Below are 14,542 nucleotides of genomic sequence, written 5' to 3' on the forward strand. Positions count from 1 at the left end.
CTCTTGAGATGCTGTTCCCTTGTTTCCTGTGCATGGGACATGAAGATTTTGCACAAAGAACTGTTCCTGTCTCTCTCATGGCGAAATAGTTTGTCCGGTGCTTTTCCTTAAAACAGAGCACTCCCGTTCTTCCAGTAAAATGTGTTAATTGAAATTATAAAAGAATTCAAGATTTCTGCTTGATTAACCATGTAATTACCTATAGATGGCGAGGAAACATTAGTAAGAGCAAAACCCTTCTGTTTACTTATTACCATCTGTAACCATTCGGTGCACTGGCTTCTTCACATCACATATTTCATCTCATCTCATGAGGGAGGATCCCTATTATTGCCCACTTATGCAGCCTTTCAGCATTTTATTTAGTTATTTAAAGAATATTAATTTCAGGACCAAGACAGCTGGAAATGGCTGTGGCATGTAAACTGTACCGTAAGTAAAATGGCCATATATGACTTAATTCATCTAGCTTCAATCTAGCTTATTGTCAATCTGTTTGAATTCCCCTACATGTGTGTCAGCACTTCCACTAGAAATAATTTAGAGACCCTGGCTGGCCTTATTTTGCAAGGTAATTCACTTTTTTCAAGTATATTTTGATGTTCAGAGAAGATTGTACCTGCACGGTGTCCTGGTATTTACAGGAGGATGGAGGATCTTTTGACTAAGGAAAGGACTGAAGAATTTGTACACTGAAAACTGAACTTAAGTTTAAACCAGTGACTCTCTTCATGTTTCGGGTTGAGGTATTTCATTCAATGCATTATAGCTCAGCTGCATAATCAATGTAAACTATTAGCCAAGCTTTTAGCAAACCACCTTATCCCTCATGATTATGTTGTCTGACAAACAAAATGTAATTCCATATTTTGTTACCATGATAATGGCAGACAGGAAGACTGTGTGCCTGGGCACCAAGTGTTCACTTTAGTTTGGCTGGGCTGAGTTAATCCTTGATCTGTTGGTAGAACTAATTTTGTTCAGTGCTGAAATTCTGCAAACTATATATTGAAATTAAAATCATTGCTACAAAGTGTTTGTACTGTGTTATACGAACAGCTACTATGGCTGAAAGACATTTCCTTCATTGCAGTGAAACACTTCAGCATCACTGAATCAAAGTGTCCATACTTAATCTTAGGGCAAAGAGATTCCTCGGGCAGAATCAAAAGGTCTCTAAAGTCATTAGTACTTCTGAGTATGGGAGGTGTTACTCATCTGTGGGTATCTGTGTGTGATATACCCTTGGGTCTCTAGCTGTGCATCTTTCTCTCCCCAAGTGTGCTAGGGCTGCATCTAGTTCAGTTCAGTTTTGACCTTAAACCACGCTCCCTGGAATAGCTACACTGCCACGTGGAAGCACAGTGCAGATGCTTTGCTCCTTCAGTTCTCTTTTCAGTGCTGAGTCTTTTATTGCTTCTTGCTATTTTTTCCTTCTGCATTAGAAGTCACTGGTATAAGATAAAGTCTACTGTAATGTATATTCTGCTGACTTTAATAAGAAACCAAGATGACTAATGTGGCTTTTCTCTCTTTTCTCCAGAAATCACCAAGCCACCACTAGCACCAAAACCAAAGATTGTCGGTCATCTTTCTCCAGTAGCTGTCTCCAAATTTTCTCCTTCACTGCCAAGGGCTGATATTCTTCATAACCCGAACTCTATGTCTAGGGGTCCCAAACCACCTATTGCTCCCAAGCCAAAATTCTCAGCTGACACTGAGGGCAAATCCAGTGTTTACACCAACAATAACTTAAATAAATGCTCAAATGGGAAACTGGTATGTCTTGATGGAGAGCTGTATGAAGGAAATCAATGCAATGCTGATTGCCCAGAATCTGAGGCAGATAGTGAGTACATTGTAGTTCCTGGAGCTCAGCTGACCAGCAAAGACTCTAATGACTTGGAACATGAGCATGATCAGAACCTAGATTTCGCTGTGGAAAATGAAGTCTCGGAAACTCCAGAAGAGGTAGAGAAGGAAGAGGATAACATTGCTAATGATGAGGATACCAGTAATCGAGAAGTCACCAAAGATGAGCACCATAACTCTTCAGATCTTGCTGAACCAATGGAACCAGACTCTGAAGAGTCAACCGGAGACTGTGACCAGTACAAAGCACTTTGTGAGGAGTCCTCAGATGCCCCTGATGGGGATAATGATGCTTCCAAGAATGTAGATGAAGATGAGGATTTTGTAGGTGATTGTACTGAAACCAAAACCAAGGAGGAAACTTCTAACAACCTGGAACTGGTTAAGAACAATAGCGATTATAAGACTGACAGTGATAGTGATACCATTTTGAACAGAGATGAGGAACGAATGGGTGATTTCTGTAAAGACACCATTGTAATGCCACTGCTGGCAGATGAATTAATCCCAGGTTGTAAGAAGGCAGGGCAGGAGGAGAGGGAACCGCCTGAGATTTTAGAAAAGCGAGATGGGTGCCTAGCACATGATGGTGACTACAGCGTGCATGCAGAGCTTGATTTGGATATGGAAGGGCAGTTAGAAAATGATGAGTGTGCAAGCCCTGACATACTGCCCAGTGAGGCCAGTGAAGAAACAGCTCCTGGCTTAGAACCATGTGAAGATGAAACCAATGCTGCAAATGATTTGGGAGAGTCCATCCATCAAGCAGCAGCTGAAGAGGAGGAAGCAAACCCAGATGAGCACAATAATACAAATGCAGGAAATGCCAGTGATGGCTGCCAGATCACTGAGAGGAGAGGTGAGGAAAAGACATCAGAGGTAGCCTGTGAAGCAAGCAAAGACTCTAGGAAAGGGGAAGAAGAAACAGTGAATGCAGAGACTATGGATGATAGCTGTCAAATTGCTCCTTGTGACAATGAAGGTGGTGAGGAAATACCCATGGAATATTCAGATGAGAATCTTCAAACAGAAGGGACCTCTCTGGATGAAGACGGTGTGATCTCTGATAGTCTACCTAGTAGTCCAGGGATGGAGCCAGAGCTGGAAGACGTGACTGTTGAAGAGCAGAGTGAAAGTATTGTGGAAATCTCTAAGTCAGATGAGCTGCAACTTAAAGACAATGAGGTGGAAGCAAACAGCCTCAGCAAAAGTGTCCCAAGTCCACCTCAACAGGTGCCACTTGAGGAAGAGTTAGAAGTCTGTAAGCATGGCAAAATGAATGTAGAACATGGGACCAAACATGTCTTGCATGAAAAGCTAGCAGTCCCTGAAGTGGTCATTGTGCCTGAAGAAGCAGAGGAAAGAGAAACTAACAGTGATTCCCTAGATGACCCTTATGTGCTTCCTGCAGAAAATGAAAATGCTCACGATGGACAGACTGATTTAGGAGCTGATCGCAGTAAAAGGGTTGAATTAGGCATGGATGGTGAAAACAACTTGCTGCCCATTGATCGTAAAAGCATTGTCACTAGAACACGGTCGCTCTCTGGGAAAATGCCAGGCTATGTCCCAGAAACAGTTCCAGAAGAAACTGGACCTGAAACTGATGTACCATCTTCCCGCAATGGCTCTGGGACAGAAGATTTAAGCAATAATTTATTTTCAGTGGAAGGAAAACCAATGGAAGCCAACAGGGCATTACCAACCAAGTCAAGACGTTTCATTTTATATCCTCGATCTTACTCTGTTGAAGGGAGAGAGATTCCTGCCTCTGTTTACAGAGAAAGTGATGGCTGTGTACTGGATGATGGTAGAATAAAAAGGACAGAAGACAACTTGTCTTTGCCTTGTGTCAATGGTTCCTCAGGTAGTTTTTCCCAGAGAAATCATCTTTCATCTTGTGGCATATCTACTCCATCCTCAGTTGTTGATATACCACCTCCTTTTGAACTTGCCTACATCACCAAAAAGCCAATCACTAAAAGTTCCCCTTCACTTTTGATAGAGAATGACTCACCTGATAAGTATTCCAAGAAAAAGAAATCTTCCTTTAAGAGGTTCCTTACTCTAAAATTCAAGAAAAAACCTGAAAGTAAAGTCCATGTAGATGTTAACGTTTCCTCTTCAAGGTCCTCATCAGAGTCTAGCTATCATGGGCCTCCGAGGCTGATGGAGCTGGACAGGAGGAGCCTAAGTAGCTCACCTCAACTAAAATCACATGTGGGGAAGCTCCGTGCATCTGAGTCTCCCTCAGCTGTTCTTTTCTATAAGGATGGTAAAAGAAAAGGAACGCCAAAGTCCTTCAGCAGGAGTGTGTCAAGGGTGGAGTCCTTTGAGGACCGGTCCAGACCTCCTTTCATGCCACTCCCATTAACGAAACCCAGGTCCATTTCTTTTCCCAATGCTGACACATCTGACTATGAGAACATTCCTGCTATGAGCTCTGACTATGAAAACATACAAATTCCACCTCGAAGATCCACCAGAGCAGGAACTTTTACTGAGTTTTTTGAAGATCCCAGCAGGGCATTATCTGCTGCTAATGAGAATGACGGCTATGTGGATATGAGCAGCTTCACTGGCTTTGAGAACAAGCAGCAAACCACAGACCAGGAAACAGAAAGGTATTGTAATAAATTATTACGTAAGACCTGCTAGCCTTGGCCAAACAGGCAAGGCCTACTCTGCTAGGTATCATAGGCAGATCCTCCATGTTGTTTGGCTTATGCCCCCTCTCAGGAAATGCTTACAAGAAAGACTGGAAGGATAAAAGATAAGCCTTTATCAGTGGGGGGGGGAAAAGACACCAAACTAACTCTTTACCTCGTAAATGTGTACTAGGTTGTCCAGTGGATCTGGATCCTATGGTTTACAGATGCAAACCAAATAACATGTAAAAATATTTGGTTTATCTAATGGATCTAATTTTTGTGGCTGGGGGCGGGCAGGGAGAGCTTGCTTTGTTCTTCAGTAAGAAAGGTTTCTGGCTTCCTGACTGAATGGAAAGACAGCCTATTTGCTGGAAGGGGTTCAGCTTCATTTTTGCATTCCTGTCAATTTCTCAAAGCGACAATATATATATAATTTATCTTTCAAAGTACATCAGTTAAGTATAAACCAGAAAACCTGAAATCATGAACTAATCAGACTAGACAATTAATTTTAAAAGTTGCTTTAAAGCCTGTCATTATGGCCCTTTGACAGAGCTGCTGATTTACAAGTTAATTCAATAGCTCTCTCTGAAATCATATGCATTGCTAACATTAATAACAATCTTTTGTCCCATTCCATTAGATTATTTGCAAACAAGAAAATGTCCTTTCCATAGTTACACAGGAGCAATGCACTCAAGACCTTTGAATCTGAATTTGAATCTGCTGTCAGATTATAGCATACAATCAGTGGAGTGCAGAGATGTAAATAAGAAGAGTGTTTTCCATTAAGTTCATGTTAAACAGGTAATGAGAAAACAAGGTGCAAAGCGTATGAATGAAAAGGAATGTCTTTAATGCAGTTGCATTTTGATAGAGCTGTGTGAAAAAGATAAAAATCTTAAAAGCAAGGTTTTCATGTCCATTTTCATCCATCATTCTCCTTCTAAAGATTTAATACTCCTGTTTCTTTGCAACATTTATTTTTTCTTTTTTTCTGGTCCTCTCCCCTGTTATTGTGAATGGAACAAACCATGGACATTTCACACATCCCTCTTCCAACATATCCGACTTGTGGAGTAAAAGAACTTTTCTTTAACACCTCTGTATGAGTCTTGCAAACCATTTCTAAGACAAAAATGATGTACAGTGCTTTGTATTTCTGAGAGAGGTGAGAATTGGTGGGGGAGGTGAGTACAACATGGGGAAAGATGCTTAAGCTGTGGATCCAAACGTGCCTGAAGCTGAGCAGTCTGGGACACAGGCCTGTGGTTTAGCTCTTTGGCAATGTTGGCTGGCTACAGTGTTAGGAGCCCCAGTAGTGCTGACACTGGGGCATGGTGCAGTACGGTGCAACTTCACAATGCACACAGCCACATCTCCAGAGCAGTGCTTAGCAGAAGCTGTGTTAGCAGGGCCTGATGGCTCATTAGTCACACTGCTTTCAACGGTTTGCATTGCGCCCAGCACACTGACGTTTGCTCTTGGAAAAGCTGGCCAGTTCTTTGTGTCCATGAAACACCGCCCATTTTAGGTAGTTCTTGAAGCACCAAGTTAAAAATATTAAAACTACGTCAATTGCTGTGACTCGGGCCCATTTATGAACTTCCTGTGGAAGCCTGTTGTTTCAAAGGGAGAGCCAATCCAAACTGGTTCAGGAAGTCTCAAGGTCAAGGCATGAACATAATTTTTCAGTCTGATGCTCGTTGTACATGCAGTTTTTGCTGTTGGGGAGAAATGAAGGCTAGGTTCCTAACAATCCCTTTATCAAGATAACCGGGGTGGAGGGGAAGAGCATCAGGCAGACAGCAATATACATACATCGCTGCTGAGATAACTATTATGTCCTATATTTGTCAGGATGTTTTGGACAAAGACATGCCTGAAAAGCTTTGATGAAATGTAAATGAGTAGTACACATCCAATGGCATAATATACTTGGAGAAACAATGTATGGCCTAATCGTAAAGCAAAGCAAATCATACAAGTACATGTACATGAACTTATTTACATATACATATATGATGTATAGACATGGATGTTTTATTTCTTGCTAAAGCAGTTCTGCCTAAAATACGTCTCATTGGATTTAGGCTTTCTAATATGAATACCTATCAAACACAGCTCTACCACAACCACACAGGGATAAAAATTACTTTGAACTCCAGCCTGCTCATATCCTGAGGCTTCTTTCAAACATTTGAGAGTACAAGTGTGTTGGATTAAACCCTTGCAATATGTGAGACTTGAGCCCATGAACTTCTTTTTGGTGCATTCACCTGCAGAACACTGGTATTTAGCATCTGCTGATACCTTATGGAATTGCTGCATTTTTGATGAATGGCCAACTACAGCTCTTTTATTACATTTCAGAGAACAGAATGTGAGAATGCTATAGAAGATTATAATAATACGGGAACCTCCACTACTGTGTGTGATTGGGGAAAAGTAGGGTGGGAGGGCGGCTTACAAAAATTGACAGATGAGAAGATTCACTGTTTAATTTTATGCTTAAAAGGAAAGACCATGTGGAGTGGATTTAAACCAATAATTTCTAATTAGAAGCAATCACATTTATAGAAAAAGTCCAATAACAAAAGTGTTCTAGAAATATATCTTAACTTAGAATTACAATTGCCAGAATAGAACTGGAAATATTGTTCCCTGAAGGGCAGTGTATCCCCAAAATTTAGCTATCTGGTATTAATAATTAAACTTTGATTCAAGTGTATGACAATATAGATCATCACTAGCCTTCTGTACAGTGTAGAAATAATGGGACATAAGTGGAATTGGACAAAATTCCCCTGATCTTTCCCCAGTCCACATAGCCTGAATCAGACTCAATTTTCATTTGCTTTTGAAGTCACTTTCTAGCCCCTTTTCTCTGAAGAGTTGCACTACAAAGTGCAAAGTAACACAAACCAATTGTTCAGGCTGAAAGCGAAAGACAGCCGCACCCCACCTCTGGGACAGTACGCTGTAACCTGTATCATTGCCTTGACCCTCAACAGCTATAAGTCAGAGCAATTTCACCAAAGTTAATGGCTAAACTTTAATCAGATGAAAGTGAGTTAGAATTAAAGTACTCTGGCACGTGTCTTAAAGAATAGCTTCACTAGCCCAGCTTGACCTTCAGAGCATCAGCCGTGCATACGGCAGTGTGATAAACGGCAAGGTGATAGGAAAGAGATACCTCAAACACTCATTTTGTAGTCTACCACAGTATCACTTCCAGTGCTTTTAGGAGAGACGGAGAGAGTCTTTTATCAGGGTATAGATAAGGTCAGGAAGACGGCATAGGTCGAATGTTTTCAGAATTTTATTTCCCCTTTTTGCTTTCTACTTAGAGTTCATAATTTGGATTTACCAGGTTTGCTAAGTTTCAATCCTCCTTTCTGCTAAGACGCTCAAAATCCAGAAAGGAAAGAAGATAGGGAGAAGGGAGAAAGAAAAGGAGTATACCTGCAGTTCCACAGCTAATCCCACTGTGATGCTGAATATTCATAAGAAATGAGCTAAAAGCCCATGTTGCTGTTACCTGTACATTCCTATATCCTTCTACATAAAATGATCATCAATACATACTAGAATAACCTCAGTCTGATTATTGTACTTAACCAACAGCAGGACTTGCTCAGACTTTGACTCTCAAGTGAATTCTTGGGGGCCAGTGTGGGGATTCCAGTGCTCTGTGCAATTACACCAAGGCTCATGGTAATTCTTAGTAAGTCCCTAGAATTGCTGTCTCATGCCTGTAAATTACTCCCAAGGCTCTGACTTTCCACTGCTTTTCAAGGCATATGGCTTCTCAGTTTTAGTACAATCAAGAAACCTGATCACCTCTTCAGTATGCTATTCCTTTGTAAATGTGTTTTATTCCCAAGGGATGTGCTTCTTCAAGAAGAAGATGGAGAAAAAATTGTCTTTAGTAGGAAGTCAGGAAAAAAACATGGTCTATGTGTGTCAAGCAAATGATGCCTTTCCTTTAATTTGGCCAAGCTGAGGCAGGAACACACAGATACTTAGGGACTGATAAAACAGTACCAGCCTCTTAAGTGCTAGCATTGGAGAGGATGCTTCATGGGTAAGCAGCTACGTTAAAAGCTTTGTAAGCAATCCTCTTTATGCATAGCCATAATCAGTCTGGGCTTCTGTCAGGCCTATGTGCAAGGTCACAAGGACTACCTCAGCACAGACCAATTCCAAAATGTATACCAAAATCATATTACAGTTAGCAGTAGAACCACTGCCTATGGTCGATGGGTCATAGTGAATGCAAATCCCTCTCCTTTAAAAGGAGAAAAATCCATGATGAGCAGTTACTTCTCCCTCCAATAAGTATTTAGCTGTCCCCTTGCCTCACCACTGAATTCATCAACCTATGTTCTATCAAATTCTGCCACTTAAGTGATTATATCCTCCTTGCAGGTCATTAGTCACAGATTAGCTCCAAGACTGCAGCCAGGGACAGTCTGTGTGACCGCCTATTCCCTACCATTCTGTAACATACACACAAAAAAAGCCTAACAAAAGCTGTGCATAAGAAACATCTTAGAACATGAAGTCTCTGCCTAAAAGTGGTCTGAATAACATGCTACTCAGACCTTCATATGCCCTTAAGCTTAAGGTGAAATTTAAACCATTAGAGTGAATTTCCTCCAACACAGCACATGTTTTTAACCAATAAAATCAAGATGTCATATTACTAACTCTCTCTGCTCCTTCAAATGAGAAGCACATATGTTATTTAAGATTAAATCACCAATTCTTAAAAAGCCACAGTGTGGTATCTAAACACAGCATATGAAGGATAAGGTGAAAGTCTAGAGGTAATTATGTAATGGAAGCTTCAGTATAAATAGTTCACATACCAAAATAGCAATGACCAAGAAAGGACAATCAGTGTTGTCATATTTAAAATAGTAAAAGAAATATAAAGGAATATTATATATCTTTTATTATAATTGTGAATCAATGTCATTTATATAACCTCAAGGAAATTAAGTGCTTTAATTTACATAAAAGACCAGGAAGTTTCCAAATAAAAAGAAGGTTCTTAGAAAACCTGATACAGTGATGCTGCTACGTATCAAAAGTGGTAGCATGTCAGAGGTGCTTAGATACTGCAGTGAAGGACAGACAGGCAAGCAGGCAGAGATATATTTATTTGGGGAGAAACACTCATGAGGTTAATAAATGTAGCTGATATGATTTGAGAATAACTACTGAAAGAATCCATCAGGTCTTTATCAAAGGCTGATGTGGGATTCAGCTCCACTCTTTGTCTGCATCTCTAACATGTTCAACAATCAAACAAGTACTTGCTGAACTCAGGCTCAGTAAGGGTGCCAATTAACCTACAAGGCTGCTGTTTAATGCTCAGAGCAGAGAGACACAACTTGAAAGTCTGATGCAAACAAGGACAGAACCAAATGTTCAGGACGGTTATTCTATGAAGTCCAGCAGAATGAACTGAATTAAACCTGCACGCAACTGCACCCATTAAAGTAGCGGGAAGCAGAAGATGCCACCTCTTCATTTCTTTGAATTAGTTTAATAAATCAGATTTTCTTCATCAGTTTCTTCTCCCCACTCTCCTCCATTTTCTTTTTCTTTCAATTAGTGAAAAGATTTGAAACAATTTAATTGAACTTCTAACATAGGTCAAATAATACCCACACCACGGAGTTAATCCCGAAGCATGATACAACTGAAGCCTGTATAAGAGTGTCTGCCTTCAAATACCTGCCATAGATCATAGCCTTTATATACTTCCCTCATTGCCAAAAAGTTCTGGAGATACGTATTTTGGAAGGTTGTGGCTCACATATTCAATGTCATTCAGGAAATTTAGCTATAATTGGGGTTCATAAAACAACTCTGTTCTCCCATTAGAAAAGAAACCAGAACTGTTTCTAAAAGGGTGGTCTGTTTTACTGCTACTTCAAATTCACACACTTAAACCAATTCCAAGAGTATGAGAGCTGGAAAGGTTTCTGTAAAGGATATTAGAAGAGTTTAGGAAGTCTTTTCACAATTGGTTAGAGATCTGTTTCATTCAAATATTAATCAGACAGTCAACAAAGACTTTGAAGGATTTTATAGAAGATGGCTGAGATTAGAGTCTGGCCCTGCAGATCTCTACTGCTTGTAAGCAAAAAACATTTTTTTTTATAATAAATATCATTACCATTCTTTTCCTTTAAAGACTTTTACCCTTTAATAAGAGGGTAAGTAGGCAAAACCTTCCTCGCCTCTAGGGATCACTGGCCCCATGTGCTGCAGACATAGATAAGTGTGTTTGTAAAAGCCTGCGTAAGAAAATGGGTGAGAAAAAGTGCCTAGAATAAAAGAGGAGATAAGTCTGCATGATAGAGAATTAATTGTAGAGCTCATGCCACCCAGTGTCTATGGCTGAACTATGTAGCAAGGTTTTTGTCATTAAAACATGAACATAGAGATGCTAATTCCCTGCTTTGTTGTATGCAGTCATGACTGGTGGAGCTTGGCCTTCCAGCCGGTTATTCTTCCATAGACACTTCAAGTTTGGACTGTCACTGTAGCTGATGCTGGGATGGAGATTTTGTCTGTGGTTGTCAGGAACATTGTGTGCAACTCTCTGGAGCACAGAATCAAGCTTTTTGACAGGTTTCAGTGAATGCATCTTGCCAAATGCAAAAACATCTTCCCACTACTCTATCTCTTGGGGTTTATGTTGCATTTGGAAGGAAAGTCCCAATTTGTGACTTGATTTAAGTAAGGCAAAGGGTAAGAGGTAAAACAGCCAGATACAGTGATTTGGCCAAAGGTCGTTGACTAAGTAAGGACTGTTCAGTGTCTTCAGTGAGAAAGCTGGTAGATGTGCCCTCTGCAGTTGACCATGTTGCTTTCCCAAGTAATTGTGGTTGCATGTTGTGTTTTCCATGCCATTCTGGGAACATTAACACTGCAGATCCCAGCACACAACCAAGCTTTTGGGGAGATCGCTGGGGAAAGGGAACAAAAAGCCTTTCCAAGACAGTAATTGTAGCTGCACATTGGTTTTAATGTTGTTGCTGAACTCCCAGCCCCAGGGAAGGAGTGGTCCTTAAATTTGTACATTTACTGATCCCATATACCATCTCTACTGCAGATCAAAAGTTCCCCAGGAGTGCTCCCTGAGGGTGTGGTAGGTTATTGTCTGTGTAGGACCTGTTTCTCCCCTGATGCCTGAGTCCTGCAGCAGTTCTACAGTGCAAAGGCTCTCTGTGAAAGCAAAGGAGCAGGTGGAGTGGGTCCAAGCAGGAATCATTACTTTAGCAAACAACATAATTGCTGATCAGAAAAGGATTAGGGATCCTTGGTAAAGTCTGAGCAAGTAGCACAAGTAGGTACGACAGTGGTTTAGCATTTGAAGTGTGCTGGTATGCAGCTGGCAGGAGAATCCTAACAGCAACATCAACATTTTGATCAGCTCTGAGAAATGCAGCTGTGATATTGCATCAGAGGAGCACAGAGAATGGCCACTAGAAACTCCTGAAGCCTTTCACTCCTTGGAAGCAGCAGCAACAGGTACAACTAAAGCACCTGATTGCTCTTAATACAGATGCAACCTGTTCCTTCCATTGATAATTAATTCAGTTGAACTGTGGCCCTAAGGAAACTATAAGGCTATGGTTGCTTCTGCCTCAACAAAGAGCAAACAAGGGGGAAGAATTCTAGAGAGAGAAGCAAAAGAGCTTCATACACAAGGAGGACTTGTGAAAGGAGAAGCAGAACCAAATTTCTAGATGTTTCTGACATTTTCTAGAAGATAGAGGTGGAAGAAAGCCACATGATTTGTTAGCTGAAGAGCAATTTTTGCACTGTAATATGCTTGCCTGTATGCTGCCCATATCAATACAATTCTCATCCCAAAGAGCAGCCCACTTACCATAGTTTCTCATTTAGGGTAAAACTCAAGGAGAATTTTGTCGAGAAGATAAAATCAACTCGTGCTTTGTTTTTTCTGCTTGTCCCACCCATAGCTGTTCAGTACAGGCATGGCTGTCAGAGGATATCAAAAAAAGTTCCCCATTTTCAACACTGTTCAAACTGTCTTTTGGCTTACTGCTGTATACAGTAATAGCAATGCCGCTGACATTAGTTCACGCTATTTTATCCCGCATTTGGAGTAAAAGCAAGTTAATTCTAGACTAGACCTGGAGACAAACCTAGGCAAAGCAGGCTCTCAAGGCATCTGGACTTGGGAGGAAAGTTAAGCCCTGAGCTACAGATTCAGCCTAGATTTCAGGCAGTTATTTTGGGAAAGATGTTCCCATCCTTTCCTCTTTTTACATTCTCAGAGAAACAAATTCTAGCTGCTGATTCCACTCAGTTCCTAGTTCTCAGCCCCATAAATCCCTGCTCTGTGCCTACACTAAGCTAGCATGCAGCCACAGCACTGATGAGAAGCTTTACAAGAGACAGAATTTCCTCTTTATAGGTCAAGCTCTTCCCAGGGCTGGTGATAATGTTAATTATGGAGGTAGCACAGAAGTGGTCTACTAATGGGGCTCAGGTCCCTTAATGACCTGTATGGGTCTATTGTATGGAATTCTGCTGACAGTTATTAAGTCAAGGAGAAACATGGTGATCATAAGCATTGTGAGAGGTTTTTTAAAGAAACAAATCATTTTTAAAAACTTATACGTATATAAATCTGTAAATAGTTTTTCTTGATTTCAATGTAGAACACGTGCTGCACTCTGGATATTGTAGATGGGAGAAAGTCCCATAAAAATGCTGTAATGGAGGGAAGGAGGATCAGGGATTGAGCCTAGAGGCAAGGGAAAGAGACATTTTCACTTGTGATCTGGTGAACATGATGGAAAATAAAATCTCAGCAGCTTTCATCAGTTGTTGCACTTTGCAGCATAAACCTGAAAGAAAGTTTTGTAAGTTCATTGCAGAGCAAGGGATCCCAGTTCTATACCCTGACTTCAGGCTGTGCACAGCCTATTGAAATTCTTTACAATAGCCACAGCCAGCTCTGACATGAGTCATGTCTTTATTTCTGTTTACTTTAGTATTGTCTGAATTGCCACAGGGAGTTAGAAGGTGATAGCGGTTAATGCAGGACTTCCAGCTGCTCAGAGACAGGCAGCAGTCTGTGGGAGATAACCCCTTGCTGCTCAGGTCTGGGCACAAGGCATGCTTCACCTGGTATTGTTAGGCATTAGAGGGGTGGGGAATTCTCTTTCCAAGACAACAAGGACAGAAAGTCAGCTATTAAATGCTCTTTGATGACAGAGCTTTTCAAACAAGCACCTTTGAGAAGTGTCTCTGGACAGTATTGGTAATGTCATATTGATACCGAAGAAGGAGAGATTTTAATACATTGTCCAGATTTAGGTATCAATCTTACAGCAGCTCTCCTGTTTCCTCCTGTTGGAGCATCTCTGTATGAAGACAGAGAGAGTTGGGGTTGTTCAGCCTAGAGAAGAGAAGGCTCCGGGGAGACCTTACAGGCACCTTCCAGTACCTAAAGGAGCCTACAAGAAAGCTGGAGAGGGACTGTTTACAAGGGCAAGGAGTGACAGGACAAGGGGGAATGGTTTTAAACTAGAAGAGGAGAGATTTAGATTAGATATAAGGAAAAAAATTCTTTACTGTGAGGATGATGAGGCACAGGAACAGGTTGCCCAGAGAGGTTGTAGATGCCCGCTCCCTGGAGTGTTCATGGCCAGGTTGGATGGGGCTTTGGGCAACCTGGTCTAGTGGAGGGTGTCCCTGCCCATGGCAGAGGGTTGGAACTAGATGATCTTTAAGGTCCCTTCCAACCCAAACCATTCCGTGATTCTATATCCATGGAACTGTTTGTCCTGGTTCATGCTGGGGATGCAGGTGTGGGGGCACTGTACAGGCAGTCAGGAGGGCAATGTGCTGACCCAGCACAGCTTTGCATTGCACCTCACCATCCTGCACACACAGCAGATGTGTCCCAGCATAGCCTCAGAGGGCTGCCACTGCTTAGCCACAGCACGCTGGATCCAACC

General features: G+C 41.3%; 1 protein-coding gene across 6 annotated transcripts in view; it reads left to right on the top strand.

Annotated features, from left to right (window-relative positions):
• The window catches only part of FGD5 (FYVE, RhoGEF and PH domain containing 5), a 119,552-nt gene that overhangs the window by 8,967 nt on the left and 96,043 nt on the right, over window positions 1–14,542 (top strand). For all 6 annotated transcript variants that reach the window (XR_008578782.1, XM_054837949.1, XM_054837948.1 and 3 more), the window contains one exon: window positions 1,544–4,496. Coding sequence is in view for 5 of the 6 variants with exons in the window: in XM_054837949.1 (XP_054693924.1) it covers window positions 1,544–4,496 (2,953 nt within the window). In the remaining variant the exon portion in view is untranslated. The remainder of the gene's footprint in view (window positions 1–1,543; window positions 4,497–14,542) is intronic.

Source organism: Grus americana, chromosome 11 (genome assembly GCF_028858705.1).
Source record: "Grus americana isolate bGruAme1 chromosome 11, bGruAme1.mat, whole genome shotgun sequence".
NCBI lineage: Eukaryota > Metazoa > Chordata > Aves > Gruiformes > Gruidae > Grus > Grus americana.